The 24,620-nt window shown below is 43.1% G+C and overlaps 1 protein-coding gene across 14 annotated transcripts in view; it reads left to right on the forward strand.

The window, feature by feature from the left end:
• The window catches only part of UNC80 (unc-80 subunit of NALCN channel complex), a 188,877-nt gene that overhangs the window by 47,226 nt on the left and 117,031 nt on the right, over positions 1 to 24,620 (forward strand). For 7 of the 14 annotated variants that reach the window (XR_012154378.2, XR_012154377.2, XM_073306697.2 and 4 more), the window contains exons 12-21: positions 316 to 584; positions 2,893 to 3,273; positions 4,347 to 4,493; positions 8,276 to 8,423; positions 9,737 to 9,885; positions 11,661 to 11,830; positions 13,543 to 13,644; positions 19,684 to 19,898; positions 20,508 to 20,614; positions 22,113 to 22,269. Coding sequence is in view for 12 of the 14 variants with exons in the window: in XM_073306697.2 (XP_073162798.1) it covers positions 316 to 584; positions 2,893 to 3,273; positions 4,347 to 4,493; positions 8,276 to 8,423; positions 9,737 to 9,885; positions 11,661 to 11,830; positions 13,543 to 13,644; positions 19,684 to 19,898; positions 20,508 to 20,614; positions 22,113 to 22,269 (1,845 nt within the window). In the remaining 2 variants the exon portion in view is untranslated. The remainder of the gene's footprint in view (positions 1 to 315; positions 585 to 2,892; positions 3,274 to 4,346; positions 4,494 to 8,275; positions 8,424 to 9,736; positions 9,886 to 11,660; positions 11,831 to 13,542; positions 13,645 to 19,683; positions 19,899 to 20,507; positions 20,615 to 22,112; positions 22,270 to 24,620) is intronic. The other 7 variants (XM_073306692.2, XM_073306696.2, XM_073306693.2 and 4 more) reach the window with 5 other exon arrangements.

The following is a 24,620-nucleotide window of genomic DNA, read 5'->3' on the forward strand; positions in this document are numbered from 1 at the left end:
GCTTACACATTTCAGGCAAAGCTCTCCTCTCTGGGGTGCTCTGCAGATTCCTCACGTCTGAGCTGCATTCATTCCGGGAGCAGTTTGCCATGCACTAGGTCAGCTCCGTATCTGAAAGGCTTTCTAAAAGTTGGAGAGCTGTGATGCTCACGTTTCTAACTGATCCTTAAGATACTTATGTGCTGACAAATTTAGAAATAATAAAACAAATTACACTATTGCCTGTGGTGCTAATTACCGTAATAAGCACAGCCTGAACGGGTAATTTTGTCACTAAAACGGGAAAGGCCAAGATACCTGTTTTCTGTCTTACAGTGCGATCCCAGATTTCTACCATCACTGTGGCCACCTTCAACACCACCCTGGCCTCATTCAACGTGGGCTACGCGGACTTCTTCAGCGAGCACATGCGGAAGCTGTGCAACCAGGTGCCCATTCCAGAGATGCCCCATGAGCCGCTGGCCTGCGCCAATCTCCCACGGAGTTTGACTGACTCCTGCATCAATTACAGCTGCCTAGAGGACACGGATCACATTGACGGCACCAACAACTTTGTCCACAAGAATGGCATGCTGGATCTTTCGGTAATTGGCAAAGGAACAAGAAAAGCCTCAGCCCTCTTCTGTCAATGCAGCTGTGCCATTGAGCTAACCTGAGAGAGCTTTTTTCCGTAGTCTCTTTATATACCTATCCATTCCAGCATGGCAGGGAGGTCATTCAAGACCTGTCGGGTACATTTGAAAAATACTAAAGGGTATAGTCTTTCAGGTAATGCAACTTCTATTCTTCTTAACGAGAGAGTAATACATGTGCACCAAGGGAGAATACACCCATAAAGTTCTGATTGAAACCTAGGAAAGCAAAGAAATTATAACAGAAAACGTTTCCTTCTCTTTCTTCTCATTTATGATCCTTCCTCTGGCAAGCTAAAAGGCTTGTTAATTGTTTGGAAGCAGAGAATTCCTCAGGTAACCATCTCTCCTCTCACTGCATCTGCCTTACAGATCCTTGCAGTTAGCTCTAATGAAAAGAGAGATTATTTCAGTGTACTTGCTGAGATAAATCCTTCACATTTAACAGGATTTAGTAAGAATTAAAAGAAGTAGTCAAGTGTGTAGGCATCTGCCTTGCAGATCCTAACATATTCAGTGATACAAACACATAGTAAGAGATGGTCCCTGCCCGTTGGGAGGGGAAGTAACTTGCCCAGGTTTACACAGTAAATCCGTGGCAGAATAGAACCCGTCTCCTGACCTGCATGCCTGTGGCCTACCCAGTAGACCATGCTGCCTTAACTATCTGAGAGTCATTTCCTAGTGCTATCACAGAGGTTTCTGACACTGGACTAGCAGAAAAGATCTTTGTGAGGGAAATAGATTTCCTTGAAAGATGAGAGATTCATCCATGTCAAAATTTCAGCAAAGCCCACCACCGCCCAGACTCCAGCTCTGGCAGATCGTTTACCTTCTTCCTTCTGTTGAGGGAGCGAGCGGATAGAGTTGGGTAGTGAATCCAAACTCTCACAATAGCCAAGGGAGAAGAAGACATTCAAAATCAAACCCTTGTATTTAAAATATTCACTGCTTCTTGGAATTTTGTCCTCCCTTGGCTTCCATGACTGACCTCTTCTGCTTCTCATTCCCGCCTCTCTAATCACTCCTTCAGCATGTCCTTAGAAGGATCCTCCTCATCCTCTCCACCATCTTTCTTGGGAGGTTCCACAGGGCTCTGTCCGGGTCCCCTTCTCTTCTACCTCCATACCTTGCCTCTGGGCAATCTCATCCGCAAACACAAATTCAACTGCCTTCTCTATGCTGATGACTCACAGATCTACCTTTCCACTCCAGACCTTCTCTCCTTCTGCCCAAACTAAAATTTCAGCCTGTCTCACAGACATCGCCTTGTGGATGTCTAGCCACTAGCTCAAGCTCAACATGGCTAAAACTGAGCTCTTAATCTTTCCACCCCCACAAGAACTTCCCCCTCCGCCTTCTCAATCACTCTGAAAAACCTCAACATTCTGCCTGTTGCTTATGCCCATAACCTGGGTGTCATCTTCAGCTCAGATCTCTCTGAGGGTTTTCACATCCAGATTATATCTAAACCTTGCAGATTCTTTCTGAATGACATCTCTGAGATTCGGCCTTTACTTTCCATGCACACAGCTGACATTCTTGTCCAGGCTGTCATAGTCTGACATCTCAGTGACTGCAATGTCCATCTCTCAGCCCTTGGTAAATGCAATCTTGCCCTGCTCATATCCATTCAGAATGCTGCTGCAAAGATCATTTTTCTAGCCCATTGCTTTGATCATGTCACCCCTCTCTTTGCATCCCTCCACTGGCTCTTCCTCCTCTATCACATTAAACATAAAGCTGCTTGTCTTCACTTTCAAGGTCCTTCATAGCCTATTCCTACCCTCTCTAGCCTCTCTCATTCACCATTGAGATGTTTGTTGACTTCCACCTCCAGCTGGCCTCTAACACCGAGCTCCATCGACCACTTGTTAAATTTGTGCTTTTTCCCATGCTGCCCATTACATTTGGAAGGAATTCCCCATAAACATCCTCAAAACAAATGCATTATCCTCCTTCACATCCCTCCGCAAAACTCTCTCTTGCTGGGATGTCTACAAAAAACTTGATGATGGTTAGGCTGTTGGTGTGCTGAGACCACTGCCTACCATGATGACCAATATTGTCTGATTGTTCCCTTGTGCTCCCCGACTGTGTGTCTGTGACAAGACACCTCTTGTCTCTTGACTTACATCTAGATTGTAAGCAGTCCATGGCTAGGGCTCTTATGCGCCAATGTAATACAAATACGAAATGATGATGATGATAATACAGAAAACAAGTCTGACCAAAACATGTTGTTGTCCTCTTTCTCCAGGTGGTTCTGAAGGCCGTTTACTTGGTCCTGAACCACGACATCAGCTCCCGGATCTGCGATGTGGCGTTGAACATCGTCGAGTGCCTGCTGCAGCTTGGCGTGGTGCCCTGCGTGGAGAAAGTCAGAAGGAAGAGTGAGAACAAGGAAAATGAGGCCGCGGAAAAGAGACCAAGTGAGGGATCCTTCCAGCTCAAGGGAGCTGCTTCGGGCAGCCCAGGCTGTGGATTCGGGGCCCCCCCAGGCAGTGGCACTGGAGATGGGGGAGGAGAAGAAGGTGGAGGCGGAGGAAGTAGTGGAGGAGGAGATGGCGGCGGAGCTGATGGAGGTGATGGAGGAGGAGGCGGAGGGCCTTATGAAAAGAATGATAAAAATCAAGAAAAGGTGTGTTTGGGTACCACGTAATATAGAGGGTACATGCATGTGACATAAGGTACGTCAAGTGTGTGTGTGTGCGTGTGCGTGTGTGCGCGCGTGTGTGGGTGAGTAATTATCATTTCCTTTTCCCTTTCTGTTTTTGGGAAACCACTAGGTTTTCTTTTCTTTGCACCTCTAAGATGTATTCATTTGTGTCACTGCGGTACCCACATCAAACCCAGTGCATGCATCACCATGGAGAATTCAGCACCCTTTGCTGTGGCTACCCAAGCAAAGCAACTCCGCTAAGCAGCCCTAATTGGCCTAGCGTGGCTGCATTTTGAAGATAAAACAAGTATTCCTGATGCCTTGAATAGGTGCTGTTTTACATACTGTACAAGTGCTTTTTTAAAACAGGAAAAATTATTGCTGAATTTTTCTGCCTTTTATTATTTATCTTACGGTAGCACTTAGAGGCTCCCACATTCTAGGCACTGTGCAATCAGGAAGAGACAGACAGTGCCCTGAAGAGATTACAATCTAATGAGACAAGACAGACAAAGTCACACAGCAGATCATGACAGGGCTAGGAATAGAACCCAGGTCTCATGACTCCACATCTTGGGCCTTACCCACTAGATGACAACACAGACTTCATTTTGTTACTTGACTAGGGTTCTGATCCTTGAGTTCCTTAGGACTTGGTTCTGCCCCTCTTACTCATGTTCAGTAGTACTTTATGAGTAGTCCCATGGATTTCAATGGGAGTACTTTCAGTAAAGTAGTACTCACTATCAGTCCAGGTAGCACAATCTGAGCTTTACTACCTGGCAGATAGCTGAATACTAGGAGTACCCCAGTTGACATCAGTGTTCATTGTAGTCAGAATTGCACCTGATAGCAAGTTTTTGAAGGATTAAGTCCTGAGCTTGAATAGGCAAAAATCAATAGCATTTTCAAGAGTTACTTAGCTATTCAGACTAATATTGGACTGTTTGCCAGCAAAAATGTGCAGCGGTGTGTTCTGAGCAGATGCTAAAGGTATGCCAGTTACCTGACCTCAGTGTCACGTGGTGTTGTTTCCCCTCTGCGGCTCTTAGGATGAAAGCACTCCCATAAGCACCCACAGGCTGGCATTGACGATGCTGATCAAAATAGTGAAATCCCTGGGCTGTGCTTTTGGCTGCGGAGAAGGACACCGAGGGCTCTCTGGAGATCGTCTGAGACACCAGGTATTCCGGGAGAATGTAAGAGAACTAAAGCAGATTCCAGCTCTCCCTAACCCCTTCTTTCTGAAATGAGTCTGCTGATGTTGGGAAGCCCACGCTCTCCCCGTCAACACAGCTTCCTTCATATTCGTCATTAAATGCTGTCCCCCAATCTCAGCAGCACCTACTGAGCACTGCAGCCGAGCCAAGGCAGCTTTAAGCTATCTTTGTCCCTTTCAAATTCCTGTCCCTGCTAGGGGCATGTCTCGGGCCCAGCACAATTTAGAGCAGGCCCAGGGGCTTCTCTGCCATGCAGATTTGCAAAGCCCTAGCGTGGACATACTGCACTAGCAAGAGTTACTTTGTACACTGGTGCAGCATGGCTACACTGGGGAGGTTTACAGTGGTGACTATATCAGTTTGATTACATCGGTACAAAAATCCATAAGTGTAGACAAGCCCTGAGTTACCTGCTGGTGGCCTTGAATGTCTGCTTATGGGCTGCTCTAGCAACCCCAAATAGCCAGGGTGCACTGTGCTCTAGGCATGCTCCCATGCTGCAGACCCCCTCCTCCATCATGAGTAGCTTTACCTAGTTTGCTGGCCCTTTGATGCCATGCGAGCAGCATAAAGGGCCCAGAATTGCTCAGTTATTGCTCTGATTGCATCCCAGAGAATTAAAACCCAGATATAGGCGATTTCAATGGGAACACAGCGCCCAGTGTCCTGCCAAAGAGGGGAATTCTAAAGGCCCAGTCTCACAAACACTTTTTACTGGCCATCATGCTTGCTACAGTGAGCATTCCCATTGGCTTCGTTAGCGGGTGTAGACTGTGCCCACGAAAATGGAGGTGGAGGTGGGATTGAGACCTGGCTATAAACCTGGCCTAGAGTGGGAGATTTTATATGATCCCCCCTGTTAACTGACTCAGTTAGTTAAAAAGTTGACAGTAGAGGTGCATGCAGCATTTTGTATTTCGATACTGAGCCTTGAATTCAAAGTGTATAGCTGTATATCCTGAACCTCAGAGTGCTATGGGCTCAAGGCTAGAGCAGAGCAAGTCACTGATTTTTTGGCTTGGTGGCCACACTGAAAAACGTGGGGAAAAAGTGTATTTGTTTCGAACTGAAAAATTTTGTTTGGGTTGAATGAAACATTTCAAATGTCAAGTCAAAATGACATTTTCAAAATTGTTTCAACATTTCCAAAATAATTTTTTCAGCTGAAACAGTTTGCCAAATTTGCGAATAGTTTCAGTCCCCCCAAAAATGCATTTTCCAGTAAATTTTATATTTGCTGCAAAAAAAAAAAAAAAAAAAAAAATTTCCCCGCTCCAGTCAAGATCAGGAACAGTTAAACTTCTCTAAGTGTTTGATTACATTGTAAAATGCAGATGTATTTCTATTTCCTTCAATTTACTTTGCAGTTTGTTTGCATGCTTTTAGTTCTGATGCATGTTTCCTTGCCATTTACTGAGCATTTTTTACCAGTTTTGAGAGATGGATTCATGCTGTAAAACCCCAGAATAAGGACTAGAACTTTAAAAGATAGGACTCCTGAAGGTACTCGTTGCTGATTTTTATCCTGGCTTTCGTCAGCATGTTGGGTCAGATCTTCCTATCTAAGTACCTATATGACCTCATCACCATAGAAGCTGAGCACTTCATAGCCTTCGTGACACCCCATGAGGCAGGGAAGTATTACCCCTATTTAACAGACACACACAGACTAAGGCCTAGATTTTTAAAGGTATTTAGGCGTTGCTGTGCTCCAGTGTTACAACGCCTACGTCTCATTTTTAAAAGCAATTTAGGCACTTAAGAACCTAAATCCCTTTTGAAAATAAGATATTGGCTCCTAAATAAGTTAAGCATTGCAACACTGAGCACAGCAATGCCTAAAGACATTTAAAAATTCAGGCCTACCTGACTTGCCCAGTTTTACACGGAAAGTCTGTGGCTGAGCCAGGGATGGAACACAGAGCACATAAGTAGCAGGCCCTGTGTTTAAAATTCTCCTTTGCATTCCCCTGCTTCCAAAGCTGCTCTGTGCAGGCTGGTCCCGCTGCTCTGGTTTGGGCAGTGAAAAAGTTGCTTTAATTTATGCTGGGCTGTAATGGCCACAAGAGGCTGAAGACACAAGTGAGGATTGGTGTGGCATAGGAATGTCTTAGCAGTGCTTCCTTGTCCAAACTATACTAGCAGCAGGAATGAGGAGAAACATCAGAGACCCTAAATCAGATCTACACTGCTTTGCAGTAGTGTGATCCTCAGACTGGGTTCTACAGCTTTAAATTCAGATTATGCTGACAGTGCAATGCAAAGCAGCTGCACCACATTAGAGGATCTAGCTAGTTGTTTTCCTGGAGACAAAAATTGTAATTAATTTCATTTTAAACTGAAAATACAAAATAGTCATCAGGCAATTCCAAATGTCTGTGTGCTGTTTTTTTTAATTTTATTCCTTTTTAAATCCTAATTCACCAGTTCTCCTGTTTCACTGTAATTTGCGCTACTGTTTTCCTGTCTAAATAAACCTCCAAAGTCAGGGATGTGAAACTAAGAAAAAAATAGAAAAGAATTTATTTTCATATAGTGCCTTTCTGCACAAGCTTCCTCAAAATGCTTTCCAAAGCAGCGAGAAAGATACTGGTCATGACTGTGTAGGCAAACATCGCATCCATGATGCAGTCAGCAATACTTCGCAGTATACTCTTGAGCATTAGAGGCCTGATCCAAAGACTATTCAAGTTAATGGGAGCCTTTCCCTTGGGCTGATCAGTTTGTTTCAGTGGGAATTGGATCAGGCCCTAGAGCAGGGCTGTCAAACTCACTCTTTGGAGAGGACCAAATTCTGTTTGCCATTATGGTACCAGAGAGACAGGGCTACAATACTAGTGTCATGTAGCATCCAAGCTATTACTTAGTAAAATTGCTATTAAGTTTTGCGTCGTTTAGGTCCTGATCCAGCAAAACACTTAGGAACATGCTTGAGTTTAAGCATGTGAATAATCCTGTTAGCCTCAGTGGGACATGCTTAATGTTAGTATGTGCCTAAGTGCCTTGCTGATCTGGGGTCTTTATGGAAAGAGATTTGTAGGGCATTTTTGGGATGACTGCTATTTCTGCTGTTTGTTTATTTGGCCAAGCTGTTTTGGATGCGCCATTGTGCATCTAAGTTATTAGAAAATCATAGTATTACCATGGGGCTTCAGAACCAACACCACACTGTGAGGAAACGGACAGTTTACCCATCTCTTGGAGCTGATATTTCAGGCTTTCTAACACCTCACTGCATTGGGTCACACCTAGATAGTTAACTTTGCAATAAAGAGTCAACACTGAATTATTTTTGTAAATAAAAGTTTGCGTTCCGCAGCATCTGAATTGGTCACTGGAGTCAGATAAACACATGAACAGGCTTGGATCTGGGCTATAGGCTCAAAATCTGACACCCCTACACCACAGTCTGTTTTATCAACATTATACCGTTGGCCAGAGTAATTGGGTTCCTACTCATTTCATCAGCTGTGAAATTTTAACTTCCATTTGGAGGACTGCAAGAGGAGGGCAGAAGTGACCTTGATTTAACATCTTCTCCAAAAGATAATGTGGTGTAATGGCTCCTATGACTGAATTGCATGGTCGGCATTAGCTGAGAGTCCATATCTTGTTGTGGTATTCAAACCTTTTGACTAGTAGGCGACATTAGTTATGACCCCACAGCAGTGGCGAAACAAGGGCAGAAATGCACCTGAAGGACCCTGTGACTGTTACCAAAACTCAAGCAGATATTTCTCATTTTTGTAACATCTTCACAGGCTCAGAATTGCCTTACAAAGCTGTACAAGCTGGATAAAATGCAGTTCCGGCAGACCATGAGGGACTATGTGAACAGAGATTCCCTCAATAATGTAGTGGATTTCCTTCACGCTTTGCTAGGATTCTGCATGGAGCCGGTCACTGACAGTAAGTACAGCTGGCGTCACAAGCCCCAGTCACATTGTACTTGATGACACCACAATAGGGAATGCTGGCTGCCACTATCAAAAAGTTGCACTGAATTTCTAAAGGAAAATGTAATTGTAATTACTAGGTTAAATTCTCAGTGGGTGTAAATCAGTGTAACTCTATTAAAGTCACTGGAACTACTCCGAATTACACCAGCTGAGGATCTGGCCCTATAAATTCTTTTATTTCCAGTACAATTGGAATTAGAGAAGCAGATGTGCTCTCTCTTTTAATGCATCCTACCTGTTTGTTTATGGCTTTGTGAAAGAAAATTTTCTCTCAACTGTGCCTCAGGCAGAAGGTTTTCTGCTTGACCAAATGCCAGCTGGAGTGGACTGTGTGTTCTTTGTTTATTCTGAATGGAGATATAATTGAGCATTAAATCTCTCTGCAGAGCCTAAGGTGAGGCAGCAAGTAGCTAAACAGATCATGTAAACAAGAATAGTTGCATTCAGATTTATGTGCATACAGTGTAAGTCCATTTTTTTTTCAGTTAGGCAAACAATTCTGTTTACCATTATGATGATGGTACATGTACGCTGGTCATTGCATGCAAAAGTAGTTAATTGTGGGCATTTGGAATATAGGAATTGACATATCAAAACACACTAGTAGTTTATCTCCTTGTCTATGATCCCAGTCACTTCAGTTAAAGGTGCAAGAAACACCATAGTGGACAACTGTGAAATAACTGGCCCACAGGGCAAGTTTCTTCTTAACATCCATCAGCTACATATTGGCTTACACCTTCAAAGGATAAGCCCTCTCTTGTGAATGTTTTTGCCCTGTCTAAGGAACTGTGGATGTTTTTATTATCCATATAAATGTTTAATCTGTGGTTTGAATTATTCTAAGATCTTGGCCTCCATAGTATCCTGTGAGAACAGAGTTTCATTGTTTGAAAAGAATTTCCTTTCATCAGTTTTAAATTGCTTGTAAATTTAGTTGAATGCCCCCTTGTTCTATGTCATCTGAGTAGGGAAAAAGGAATGCCTGAATTGCCTTTCTTATTCCATTCGTTACTTTGTATCCCTCTGTTTTAGAGAGGAAATAAAGGGGGAGGATAAACAGTTTTGATCATTTCAATCCCTCTTCTTATTCGTGCCACTTATATCTGCTGTGTTGTTTATGAGGTTGGGCCACAAAAATTGAACATATGATTCTGTGTGAATTACATCTTTTAATACATTTAAAAAGTAATTATGTATTTAATCTGTAATTTGTTAACATCTCAGCCGAGCCGAATGGTTAATTGTGCTTGCATTTTGCAGACAAGGCTGGGTTTGGAAATAACTTCACCACAGTGGACAACAAGTCTACAGCCCAAAGTGTGGAAGGTATTATTGTCAGCGCCATGTTCAAGTCACTGATCACTCGCTGTGCTTCCACTACACATGAACTGCATAGCTCTGAAAACCTGGTGAGGATTTAGGTGCAGGTTTTACAAGTTGAATTTCCTCTCTCCCCCGTAAAGCAGCTGACCTTGAAAATCAGGTCTCAATTCAATGAGACTTTATTGGCATGGCTGGCTACACAAGTTTAAGAAAAAGTCATATCCTTCAGATGTTTGTCAGGGGCAAATCTGACCCAGACAACATAGGGTTATACACTGTGTTTGGTCTTTGATCCCCTGTGTTTTCAAATGGGGACTCCATTTGTTTAATTGTGAATTTGACATTAATGAAAGGGAAAAACGAATAGCACTAAACTGGAGCCAGGAATAATGGGCTAGATCCCCAGCTGGGATAAATCAGAGTAGTTCCATTGCCTTAAATGGAGATATGCTGGTTTACATGAGCTGGATGTGACCCAGTTCTGGTAGGTGCTGTGCAAGCTTCCCAAGTACAGTCCTACTAAGGTAACTCAGTCCTGACCTGCAGTACCTCTGTATTTCTCTCTTGGAACTCTCTTAGCAAAGGCTGCCAATCGTAGCGAACTAATGTGTAGCTTTGGGAAGAGGGCAGACATCTGCTAGGGGCTCAGTTAGGACCAACAGGTATACTTTTGCTTGAGAAGATATATGCCTTTCCAGAGGTGAAGAGGTAGGTGGTTAAGACCCCGGTTCAGCCAGGTACATAAGCACATGCCTAACTTCAAACATGTGAGTAGGCTGCATAGTGCCCACTACACACTCTATAAAGATGGTGAGCTGATGTGAGAGGGCTATGTCTGGGATTTTCCTATTGTGGGACTACGTGTGTGCTTAAAGATGGGCATGTGCATAAGTATCTTGTGGAATCAGTATCTCAGCCAGGGCACCAGCTAGTCCATCAACTGATCTGGTGTTTGTAGAGAACTGGCCACATTGTTCCACAGCTGGAATTTTCAGAATAGACTGAGGGCTCTCAAGAAAGCTCCTGAAACAGAAGTCGGGTCCTTTGGAAAGTTCTCTCCTGCAGAGATAGGGGTGCCCTTTCCATACCAATTCCTCCCAGGGGCTACAGTTATGCACGCAAATGTAATGAGGTAAAAAAAAAATCTAATTGTGGGAGTTAGATTGGTGAATGTATGAGTCATTCCTCTCTATTGTCATGATGTAATCTATTCAAATAATTAAGAAAAAATCTGAGATGCTGCTTTTTTCACTACGATTTTTCCTGCCTTTTAACATTTTGGATTAGATGAATGGGTAAAAGAGGCTTCAAACCACCTTCACAGCTCCCAGATCCTCTGGTCCACAAACCCTGGCATAATCTAAAACTGCCTTTTTCCAGTACAGAATATGCCCCATAACAATAATGACATGCTTATGATAGTTAATAGATTGATGTGAAGGTCAGCTGCAACCTTGCCTTAGTTAAATTATTTCTTTACAGCCCCCTGCTCCACCTTTAATAATGATGATAATTTAAAAACTAGTCATGTACACCATCAAGCAGATCAGTAACTCATAGATTACGTTATCAAAAGAGTTTGCCCCAGATGGTTACAGAGTCTCTTAGCTGGCTCCTGGATTGACTTTCCTCTTACAAAGAGAAACATTTGACCCTAATGAAAAAACATAAACCTGTAAGTAAAGAACAGTTCAGACAACAGCTGGCAAAATTATTGAGGTATGCAATTCTTCATGATCTAGTGCATCACCCTAGCTGCATACAAAAGGAATATTTGTTTCCCTCCCTGCTTGTATGCAAACTGAGTAACACAGCTCTCTTTGTCCCTCTCTCTCTCTCTCTCTCTCCTTTTGTTATTCAGGGATTGTACTGTGACATCCGGCAATTGGTCCAATTTATCAAGGAGGCTCATGGGAATGTTTTTAGAAGGGTGGCACTGAGCGCCCTTTTGGACAGTGCTGAAAAGTTAATTCCGGGGAAGAAAACAGATGAAACAACGGAGCAGGATCTGAAACCTCCGGGGAGCAAAAAGTTTGTGCCTGGGAGAGATTTGTGTCTGAATGATTTATATACTGTTGTATAACTTATTATGCTGAACACTGTAGTAAGAGGGCCTGAAACATAAGGCCTTGTATCAGAGGCCTGGGCTAACGTAATGGTCAAAACTTGCTAATATAAAGCAAAGTTAAGTTGTGAGCAAGAGGCAGGCCCTGCTCACGGAATTTGGCAAGCATAAGGTTGATACTGTAAAGCCACATATTCCTAAGAGGTGCTCGGCACAAAACACTCACGGAAGCACATTCCAGAAAGCAGGTACCAGAACACCTCAATAAACAAGATACAGGTACAAGGCAATGGCTGGCACCCAGTATGTCAGAGGGTGGCACCCTGATAAGTCAAGAGTGATACGTAACTTGTTTGTTTTGGTGTATAAAGATGTATCTCAGAGGCAATAGCTTTGTCTGGCCTCAGGAATAGTGGAAAGTCCCACCACTAAGTGAGCCGATCCATTGTCACGAGCATACACGTGTTAGTGTACCTGTAACCATTGAGCTGGGGCATTAGCACCGTGCTTCATCGGCAGTAAACCTGACCAAGCGCCTTCATACCTAAATGAATTTTGTGGTTATTGGGCGGTTCACTCGAGATCTGCTGTGCCAGCTGTTGCACAGAGCTGGGACAGCACACAGGGAGAACACACACAGGCAGCCAAACATCTGACGACAGACACAAATGTAGGAAAGTACAAGGGGTTGCTTGTTTTCATCTTGTTAGCACATGTCCGCTCCTAATGTACAGGACTTGAGTGTGGCAGTGACAGAAGCCACACTTAAATTTTAATAAAGTGAGGCAGCTGTGGAAGTAGCCATGAAAAATGTGGATCCTAACAGAAATAACTGGTACAAAGGAAGTAAGATAGCAAAGCAGTGGAAATTCACAGGGAAGGAGAAAGAAAGAGGAGGGATGGAGGTTGTGTGTGAAGGGGTGATTGCAATCCCCACCCCCCAACATCATGTGGACATGGCTTAGTATTAGCATCAGTACCTTGAGGTGCGGAGAGCTGTTGGTCTGAATGCCTATGCTCAGGTGTGGGGAGCATGATACAAAAGAAACCTAGGTTGCTTTATTAATTTGACATGCTGTCTTGGGATGTGGGATGTGTTGCATTCAAGTGTGAGACAAAAGAGGAAGTATGGATCAAAAAGGGAGCTTCAAATGGAACTAAATGAATTCGTCTCGTGTAAACTGGCAGCATCAGATTTGTTGCATGCTTTTCTTGGCCTCGGAGACACGCAGACCACACTGGCCAAGATTGCCAAAAGTATGCGGTCAATACTTTCTGATAATCTGCCTTCTTTAAGGCACCTCAGACTGAGCACTCACAAAATGAGGCTCCAACATTGCTAGTAGCTTTTGAAAATCTTGGGTAGAGCCCTGTGCGTGACTAGTGTAGAACCCTGCAGCAGAACTAGAATCCTGCAGGTTCCGCAGAACCCACTGCCATAGTAGCGGGAGTGAGATTTTAAGAAAGTCCCATGCAAGACTCTAATCTTGGCCTTAGGTCCCTGCCCCAATACATTTTTTATATGTGCATAGGCAGGCCAGTTGCTGTAATGGGGGCACACATTTAAATTTGTTTTTCAGAAGTGCTGGATTCAGTGATCGGGGAACAATGTTAATTATATGAGAAGCAAGATATGCCATCTGTTAACGTTATTTGACTGTCTGTATTGTCTGCATAGATCTGAGGTGGGAAGTGTTGTTATTGATAAAGGCCAGGCATCATCTGCCCCTGATGAATGTCGTAGTTACATCTCCAGCCGTCCTCAGCAGACCCCAGAGCAGTAAGTAAATATTTCGTAGTTTGAATGTGTTGTACCAGAGAATTTCCCACTGTGGTAGTAGCAATCAGCTGTTCAGTTAGGGTTCTTCTCTGTGGGTGATACAAGAAATGTACTGAGTGTTTGTTTAGCTGCTGCTGAACTTACAGGTTATGTCCAACAAATGCCCACCTTCCGTACCACCATGTATCAGAGGAAGATACATTAAAGCTGGCATCACAGGCCAGCGCAAAATGGAACAGCACAAAATGAAATTGCAACAAAATTTGCCAATGCACTTCTAACCATGACTGAGCAATAAATAGAACATTTATTCTCATCATCAGAGCAATTCCCTGTTTGTGCGTCCATGCTCCAAACGTGATACCAGGTAGGTCTCAGCATTCTAAGCTGTTGCTCCTGCAGGAAATCTAAAAACGACACTGGTGGGATAACTACATGCCCCTTAATTCATCCAGTGGTTGGTTCATTTCTCACCCTTGGGTTGTTGCACTTGCCTTATCAGCAGAGCTGCACTACCGGCTTTCTGATTATTATTTTTGTATTTGTATTGGGGCAATGCCTAGAGGCCCCAGCTATAGACTGGAGACCCATCGTGCTAGGTGCTGTATGCATACGTAATGGAAAGATGATCTCTGCCCAAGGAACTTAGTCTAACAAAAAGTGACAGTTCTCAAGAAAACCCTCCAGCTTTAGCATCTTCCTCTTCTTTGTTTTTCCCTTTTTTGAGTCACACTGATTTTAGGCAAGGCCAGTCCTTGCCTACAGACAGCCCCGCAACCTGAAGCAAATACTCACCAACAACCACATACCACACAACAGAACCACTAACCCAGGAACTTATCCTTGCAACAAAGCCCGTTGCCAATTGTGCCCACATATCTATTCAGGGGACACCATCACAGGGCCTAATAACATCAGCCACACTATCAGAGGCTCGTTCACCTGCACATCCACCAATGTGATCTATGCCATCATGTGCCAGCAATGCCCCTCTGCCATGTACATTGGTCAAACTGGACAGTCTCTACGTAAAAGAATAAATGGACACAAATCAGATGTCAAGAATTATAACATTCATAAACCAGTCGGAGAACACTTCAATCTCTCTGGTCACGCAATCACAGACATGAAGGTCGCTATCTTAAAACAAAAAAACTTCAAATCCAGACTCCAGCGAGAAACTGCTGAATTGGAATTCATTTGCAAATTGGATACTATTAATTTAGGCTTAAATAGAGACTGGGAGTGGCTAAGTCATTATGCAAGGTAGCCTGTTTCCTCTTGTTTTTTCCTACCCCCCCCCCCAGATGTTCTGGTTTAACTTGGATTTAAACCTGGAGAATGGTCAGTTTAGATGAGCTATTACCAGCAGGAGAGTGAGTTTGTGTGTGTATGGGGGTGGGGGGGATGTGAGAAAACCTTGATCTATGCAGGAAATAGCCCGACTTGATTATGTAAAGAGTTGTCACTTTGGATGGGCTAGCACCAGCAGGAGAGTGAATTTGTGTGGGGGGGTGGAGGGTGAGAAAACCTGGATTTGTGCTGGAAATGGCCCACCTGTTGATCACTTTAGATAAGCTATTACCAGCAGGACAGTGGGGTGGGAGGAGGTATTGTTTCATGATTTCTGTGTGTATATAAAGTCTGCTGCAGTTTCCACGGTAAACATCTGATGAAGTGAGCTGTAGCTCACGAAAGCTCATGCTCAAATAAATTGGTTAGTCTCTAAGGTGCCACAAGTCCTCCTTTTCTTTTTGCGAATACAGACTAACACGGCTGTTCCTCTGAAAACTGATTTTATTATTTTCCCCTCCAAAATGAATTGAATCATAGAAATATTCATAGAATCTTAGAAATAGAGGGCTGGAAGGGACCCCTAGAGGTCATCAAGTCCATCCCCCTGCCAAGTAACCTAGGCCATCCCTGACAGGTGTTTGTCTAACCTGTTCTTTAAAACCTCCAATGATAGGCATGCCACAACCTCCCCTTGCAAGCCTGTGTCACTATTTAGCTATCCTTACAGTTAGAAAGTTTTTCCTTATAGCTAACCTAAATCTCCCTTGCTACAGATCTTGTCTAACCTTCAATGGACATGGAGATCAGTTGATCACAGTTCTCTTTATAACCGCCCTTAACATATTTGAAGACTCTTGTTATTAATTCTGTAATTAAATTATCTTTAGTTATTTACTGCTGCCTCTTGCATTACCTGTCATATTTTTTCAGTTTTCTTCTCTTGGTGGAAACTTCCTTGGCTTTTTTGGTCACCAGTAGTGGAGATGTGTGAAGATGGGTGTCTTTAGAGAAGATAGCGGTAGTTCCCTGTGTCAGTTCTTTGAAGACCTAACAGATCTTCCGAATTCAGAGGAAGCTGTTCATATCCTGTGGTGGGACAGTAGGCCCCAGCTGGGGTATTTTTCTCTCTCTCTCTCTCTCTCTCTCTCTCTCTCTCTCAATCTTTCCTCCTCATGCTGATCTACTTGAATCTGCAGAGAATAATCTCTTTTGCCATGGAAATGATTGTGTAATCACAAATGCAGCGTTATGACTTGATTGCAAGATCAAGTGGGAGAATTGTGGAGGAGCCAAGCCCTGCTTTAAGGGGAAATAACATTTTCTAATTAGCAAGCATGGTCAGAGTAGTTAAACAAAACAAATGAGTGGTGAATTGATTTATGTTTTAGTCTGATTTATTTGGAGGTTTTGCCCAGTCCGAAGATCCGTACGTGGTGAGCAAAATCAGCGCTCTTGAAAATCTCACGTTGATAGACCAGTGTCCCAACTGATCAAATCTTTGTTCAGTTCTTGTTTTGCTCTTTACTCTTAGAAACCTGTAATACAAGACTAATATGTGGCTCAGAGAGGTTTTCTTTAGACATTGCTTTCCCATTCATGGTTAAATCATCATGTCCTAGGAGAGTGATAACCCACACATTCAAATGATGTGCTGATAATGAAATAAAGACTGTTCCTAACATTCAAAATGGTAGGCTGGGAAAGGTTAAAAACTGTGGGCCAAGAGACACCACAGATGGTGCAAGGCTATGCAAACAACATTGCCCTGCACCAGGATGCAGGGGGTGGGATTTACCCCAGGGGTTATGTCAGGTGCAGCGTAGCTTTAGTCCATAGAAGCTCTGCCAGTAGATGCATTGAATCGACTTACCCTGATAAACTTAGCCTGGGAAAGGATGTGGCTAACACTGCCCAGTTTTTGATACATTCTGGGCTCAAATGCGTCTTCTTACAGATAGGTTTTTTGTCATCTTATGCCAAGGCAGCTTTCCCACTGCTGGGGCCCAGTGGCCTGATTTATGCTGGTGGGCAAGAACAAAAGGAGATAACTCTCCTACATCCATAGGGTCTTTAATATCAGCTAGAATACAGGATTCAGCGATAGATGAGTGCTTTAGTATTGTATGCTGAGGTGAGTTAAGAGCAGTATACTGAATCTGAACCCATCTGAGTTTAAGAGACTCTAGGATCTAGATTTTGGAACAAGGATTAGGCCTTGGGCCATTTCTAAACACACACTGCCGTTCTGACTCGATCAGAGGTGAAAAAGGAAGCTTGTGTATATTTTATGCAATAGATAAGTGCTGAGGTCACTATTTCAATATTACTCATGCTCTAAAACAATGGAAAGATACCCACAGCAATACAGAAGGTCACCCTTAGAAACTTTCAGTTGCCTTAAGGCTTGCCTACACAGGGACAGCCAGGAAAATTAATCCAAATTAACTAAAAGTGTGAATTTGAAGTGGATTAGTAAAATTGCATTTGTCAAGGTTCCCTCCCCATTCTGAACTCTAGGGTACAGATGTGGGGACCTGCATGAAAACCTCCTAAGCTTACTTTTACCAGCTTAGGTTAAAACTTGCCCAAGGTACAACCTATTTTACCCTTGGACTTCCACTGCCACCATCAAACATTTATCTGGGTTTATTTTTATTAGGAAAGTGTTCTTTGGAAACGTCTTTCCCCCCAAAATCCTCCCAACCCTTGCACCCCACTTCCTGGGGAAGGTTTGGTAAAAATCCTCACCAATTTGCATAGGTGACCACAGACCCAAACCCTTGGATCTTAGGGCAATGAAAAAAGCATTCAGTTCTTGAAAAGAAACATTTTAATAGAAGAAACAGTAAAAAGAATCACCTCTGTAAAATCAGGATGGTAAATACCTTACAGGGTAATTAGATTCAAAACGTAGAGAATCCCTCTAGGCAAAACCTTAAGTTACAAAAAAGACACACAGACAGGAATATTCATTCTATTCAGCACAGCTATTTTCTCAGACATTTAAAGAAATCATAATCTAACACATATCTAGCTAGATTACTTACTAAATTCTAAAACTCCATTCCTGTTCTGTCCCGGCAAAAGCATCACACAGACAGACACAGACCCTTTGTTTTTGTCCCTCCTCCCAGCTTTTGAAAGTATCTTGTCTCCTCATTGGTCATCTTGGTCAGGTGCCAGCGAGGTTACCTTTAGCTTCTTAACCCTTTACAGGTGAAAGGATTTTTCCTCTGGCCAGGAGGGATTTTAAAGGTGATTACCCTTCCCTTTATATTTATGACGGCATTAAATCCCTGTGTGGATGCTGCTGCTCAGAATTAAAATGACTTTAATTTGGTTTAGCTAAATTCACTTTGGCAGTGATTCAGATTAACTTTCCTGGAAGTTCCACTGTAGACAAGCCCTTAGAAAGCTATATAATTTTTCTTCAGTATTTGTAATATTCCCTATATCAAGTCTAGAGAAGTGTAGGGAATACTGCAAATAATGAGGGAACAATCTAGTTATTTTAAGTCAAAATTAGACAGTGTTTAAGGGTGATTATTGTATTGTGCTGCTCTGTTAAATGTTTCAGGGTCATCCTTTAGTCCAGAAGTTATTCAAACTTTCTGTAGCAAAAGAAGATTTGTTGAAATTAAAGGCTAAACCCTAAACGTATGAAAAAGAGGTTGGCTTTGAGATCTGAATGTTGTAGTTAGTTCTTTTGCCCAGCCTTTGTATGTCTCTCAAATCTGTATTCTCCTGGAGTGGAGATAGATTTGCCAATTAAAATCCAGAATACAGAAAAGAGGAAAGTCCAGAAAGGGTTGTTTATGAATATGAAACTTTCATCTGATGGTGCGATTGTAAAGAGAACAGAAAATTTGAATCTCCTGAGAAAAATTAGGATTAGTCATTCTGCTCACAGTCCTGCCACAGAACTTTGGGGTCACAGGTATGCAGCAGAATATAGTGTCATTATTCTAAAAGATTGCTAAGAATTGTGATTTCATATAGTTACACACAGTATTGAAATGATATTTTGATATACAAACACTTTGTAAGGGACACAGTCTTGAAAAGCATTGGTCCTGTACATTAGTGGTCACTTTGACCAAATAGAGGATGATTCTTTAGCACAGCGGTTCTCAAACTTTAGCAACCCAAAGACCTGCATTATGATTTAAAATTTTTCGCTGACCCCTAAACCCCCTGCTCAGCCCCAGGCCCCGTCCCCACTCCACCCCTTCCCCCAAGGTCCCACCCCCACTCCATCCCTGCCCCTCCTCTTCCCCGCCTCTTTCTGCCCCCTCCCCTGAGTGCGCCCCATCCCAGCTCATCCCCCTCCCTCCCAATACCTCCTGCATGCTGTTGAACAGCTGTTCCATGGCATGCAGTAGGCACTGAGAGGGAGGGGGAGGAGTTGATCAGCGGAGCCAGTGGCCCCAGGCATGACTTGCGGACCCCCTGGAGTACCAGGTCTGCAGATCCAAGTTTGAGAAACGCTGCTTTAGCATAATGACAAAAAACAGAATGACTTTTTAGACTGTAAAGTCTCCAGGGTAAAATGTGTCTTCATTGTGCAATACTGAGAACACTGTCTAGCTTAACAAATTACATCAAGAAGAATAAGTTTAAATTTTTAGAGTAACATATGACAAGGAACAAAGAGAGGTTGGAAGCGGGGAAACTTGTTCAAATGTACTTAGCAGCATACAAACCACAGCGAGGTATTTTTAACCCTGTGTTGTTCTCTCGCAGTGATGAGCAAATGCAAGGGGCAGTTCTGGGACGCAAAGACTTCTGGCGAAAGATGTTCAAGTCGCAAAGTGCAGCAAGTGATACCAGCAGCCAGTCAGAGCAGGACACATCAGAGTGCACCACTGCTCTCTCTGGAACGACCACCGAGAGGCGCTCGCGCTCCCGCTCCCGACGGATCTCACTCCGAAAGAAACTCAAACTCCCCATAGGTAAATGTATGTCCCTTTATATTATATCTATGTACTGCATGTGCAGATAGAATAGATCTGTTCTGTGCGTGTGTTGGATACTGTAGCAAAGACACATAGTGTCTGAGTGCCTTACAATCTTTAATATATTTATTCTCACAGCACCCCTTGTGAGGTAGAGAAGAGCTATTTTCTCCAGTTTACAGATGGGGAAGTGAGACAGAGAGAGACTACGTGACTTGCCCAAGGTCACACAGAAAGTCTATGGCAGACGAGGGAGTTTAACCCAGGGTTCCTAAGTCCTAGACTGGAGCCGTCATCACTGGACCATCCTTTCTTTCTCTCTAAGAGAAGCTTTCCAAGCAGACTTCAATAAGAAAGGAAGAATAAATGTAATTTATCCTTTCTCACTGACCCGTGTTGATTTTCAACTTTTACAGCCCTAAAACTCAGCCTCTTATATTATGAATTCAACTATGATCTTTAATGCATGTAGCATGAACACGCCTCGTCCTTCACCCTTTGCTCATGTCACGGTATGACTGTTTCAGCGCTATAGAGAAATATGCCTGTATTGCTGATGTATTCAGCTTGGAACAATTGCAGAATTGTCCTGACTGGCTTTATCTGCATCAGGGAACTGGCTGAAACGCTCTTCCCTCTCTGGGCTGGCTGACGGGGTGGAAGACCTCCTGGATATCAGCTCTGTAGACCGTCTGTCTTTCATCAGACAAAGTTCCAAGGTAAATGTGTTTTTTCAGATTAGTAGGGAGGATAAAGGGATAGGGTCTGGCTACTTCATAGATCATTTCTAGCTCCCAGAGAAAATACTATGATTAGCATGGATATTGCAGCTGATGGGACCCAGAGACAAAATCCTCGAAGCTGGGGCTTTAGGTAGAGAGCCCACAGCGGTGCAACTCCTCACCTGCAAAGGCTAGGAGGAGTCTGTCTTTCCATATTTGGGAGCATATCTACTGCTCAGCATCCAGCATAATACCTTGGCTGCAGGAGGTCTGCAGGAAGAAGCGGGTGGGGGATAGGGGAAAGAGAAATCCTTCCCCTGGGCCATGGAATTGTAGCACAGCTGCTCCTTGGAAGCTGTTTCAGACAAAAGGCAGGAGTAGTCTCTTTGGTCCTAGCTTTCTCCAACTCCAGCCCTCACAGAAGTGAAAGGCCAGAGAGTCCGTTCAGTGGCGGGTCTGTTACCAACGCTCCTCCCTGCCGTGCGTGCTTCCATGCACAGAGATCCAGTGGAGCTGCACTCGCACACCCCTGTGCAGACCTCCCAAATCCTGTTTCTCCCCAAAGTCCAGCATAACCCCACCATGGGGGAGGCAGCAGAATTTGTCCCTTGAGCATAATGTAAGACAGGTCCTCCCTCAAGGAAAGAGGTTGAAAATGGCAGGTGACTTTTTCCCTTCCCTTGAGAGGAGGGCGGAGCAGAGTGGAGATGGTCCATAACTGGACAGAAATTATTCTCCTTCCATATTTTTCTAAGCAGCTCCCAGTGCTGTAGTATAGGACACACTAGAAATACACTGAAGAGGACCTTTAGAAGCAGTCGGTCTTTGGAAAGATCAGGGAACAGCTGAAACACACAGTTTTGTGAGGATGCATGTGATTTGAAAGGCTAAGAGGCAGTGATGAGGTAATAGAATAAGGATGGCAGTAAAATGATGTTATCATAGCATTGAGGAGGGGGGATGTGTGTCTAAGCAATAACAGAAAAGGAAGAGTGTAATGACTGGTATCTAGCAGCATCTCAAGACTTCCTTCTGGGGAAGTGAAGAAAACTGGGTTAAATATGCTCCATGTTTCATTCTTGTTATAGGCTGTCTAGAGATTTGTCATTGTGCCTTCTTTGGTCTTCCATATGAACAGTGTCACAGGAATGAAGTGTCAGTGTAATTAACATTTCATTTCTCCTGCTAGTTCTTTTCACTCAGAGAGTTATCTGGGTCCTCTGAATATACTTAATGTACTTTACTAGTTGGTCATACTGCTTTTTCCTTACTTGTATGTGTATGAACCCCTGTGAAAGAAGGGGAATGGTTACCTAGCCAAATTACAGAATACTTAATATCCTCAGCTGGTGCATATGGGCACAGTTCCTATTCGGTTGCTATAGTAATGTACCACACTACTGCCTGTCCTTAAGTGCTGCATTGCTATGGCAAAGTTGGTAGAGAAATTATAACACATCAGAACATGAGTCTTGTCTCCTCCTCATTTGTTCAGGTGAAATTCACTAGTGCGGTGAAGCTGTCAGAAGGTGGACCAGGAGGTGGCCTGGAGAATGGGCGAGATGAAGAGGAGAATTTCTTCAAGCGTCTTGGTAAATGGCGCATCTGCCGAAGATACCCATCCAAGCTTCATCACACAGAAGAAAAAGATGGTTAGAAATCAGGGTTTTCTTTTTCTTTCTTTCTTTCTTTTACCCCTTCCCCACTCCTTACTTTTCCATGGTTTTTGCATCCATTCTGTTCTTCTCCAACTTTTCATTCTTAGTAACCATTTTCTTTCTCTTCCTTCTTTCTTTCATTTTGATTTTAAAAAAAAACTCTAACAAATGTGTAGAATGTGAAAATAAAAAAAAAGCAAATATGTCCAAATAAATTAAGCTAATGTAACATTTGGACTTTCAAAAACAAAGTCAAATTAAATCAAATCAACACACCTGAAAAATTTATATTTACTTCAAAACAATGATTCAGTCTAAAAGAGGGTGTGTGAATCTTTCATTCCATCATGTAAAGATGGATGCTCCATCAGTTCTTTTTTCCAATTAGTGACCATATGACAGTTTTAGAACAATTCAGCACCGATGAAATGGAAAACCCTGTACAAACCTTGTTTTAATTATCTCTTTTCTTCTGTGTTTGCATGTCTAATGTCTGCATACCATTCGTTAAAGAGATGCTGTCCCTTTTACTCAACAAAAGAAATAATTATAATAATATTTTATCATAATGCAATTTTTTTTAAAAGCAGTGATGTTTGTTTGAAAAGTGCCTTTATTAAGGGGGTATTATATTTTCAAATATTATACAGCCATCCAAACTCAGCTCAGAAACCTGATCCTTGTTACCAAGGAGACAAACCTTGCATCTTGACATTCTATTATTTTTGTTTTAAAAAAAACACAGAGTTTGATCCTCCACCCCATTGCTTCTGCTATTTTTATAGTATATTACATTCCCTGACATTACATTTTACATGATCTGACATTACACCGTAGCTGTAATATGCTCATTTTGCCATCATATGGCACAGGCTTGCACAGGAGTCACATGGTCGGGGATAGCCATAGCTGTCAGCTACGAGTGCACTTTCCAATGTTAGCTTCACACAGAAAGTGAAGGCTTGATTTTTGATCTCACTAACACCACTGAAGTGTCCCTGACTTACAGGGAGCTACCACGCTCCTAATTTACACCAGTGTAAATAAGATCAGAATCAGGCCCATAGTCTTGTCATCAAAGATGTCACACTTGATATGAATAATATCTATGCATCTCCACTGAAAACCTAAGTCATGTTCAAACAGTCCACATTCTAAGGATGATACACAGTTTCAGTCCATGGACCAGAACTTCAGCTGATGTAAACTGATGTAGCTCCCTTGAGCTGGCATTCCCCCAGCTGAAGTTCCCAGTTACACCAGTGGGTGTCACACATCCAGTAGAAGAGGTGTAAATATCCTGTTTTTACATACATTTCAAAATGTTGGCTGTCAGTGGTAAAGTGGAGTCCCTTTTGATCAGCTATTTCTAGTATATGTTGATTGATTTTCTCATACAGCATGACTTTTATCAACATACCACATGCCTAAGTATTGTCGTGGCTTTTCTTTTCGGAACTAATAGATGCACCCTCATATGAGTTCTCAGGTCATAATATGCATGGCATGTTCCCATGTATTATGGAGGTATATAAATGGGATTGTTTCTGTATGTGCAGTTGCATTAACTGGGTACATACACACTTCAGGCCAGACACAGGCCCCTGCTGCAGCTCCCCTGCAACAGTTCTCCAATACACAAAGGCTTCAGTGCCAGCCCAATATGCAACCTCAGCATTGCACCCTCATGGGAAATACTCTGGCACGCTCAGGCTGGTGTGGTGGCTTCTCTGTCACCCTTATCTTGGGCCCCAGGGTTGGGGGCATGACCAAAGAAAAGAGCCTGGATGAAGAGCTGCTTCATTCAGCTCATCTCTGGCTGCCATAATGGCACAAGGTGGAGGAGCCCTGAGACTACACACTAAATTGTACTTTGGGACTGACCCAGCACCCACAGCCCTAGAATTGGGAGGGGGCATGTAAAGGCGGCTCATGGTTATCTTTGCACCCACTCTTCACAAACTGCACTGTCACTGAAAAAGTCATCCCAGTGGAATCTGGCCCTAAGAGCCTCAGGAACAGTCCTTTTCCCAAAGCTCAGATGCAACTGTACCCATCTGCAAAATAATGTACCGCCCATCGCTTACATTTCATTAGCATCTTTTTGTCTTGTTTGCTTTTATCTATACTTGCAGCTTTTCAACACCTGCCTCTTCCCAGCTATTAACTTCAGATAGGCATGTCTGAGCAAAATATGGCCAAAAAATGTCCAGGAAGAGGCTAAGCCAACATGATGTTCTCCTCATTTATCATAAAATGCAAAGAGCCTTTCTTTATTCTCAGCATGGAGTGACAGCCAGAGAGCTCCTGTTGTTACTCTTTGGCTCTGTTAATTTGATATTGCA

Source organism: Lepidochelys kempii, chromosome 11 (genome assembly GCF_965140285.1).
Source record: "Lepidochelys kempii isolate rLepKem1 chromosome 11, rLepKem1.hap1, whole genome shotgun sequence".
NCBI lineage: Eukaryota > Metazoa > Chordata > Testudines > Cheloniidae > Lepidochelys > Lepidochelys kempii.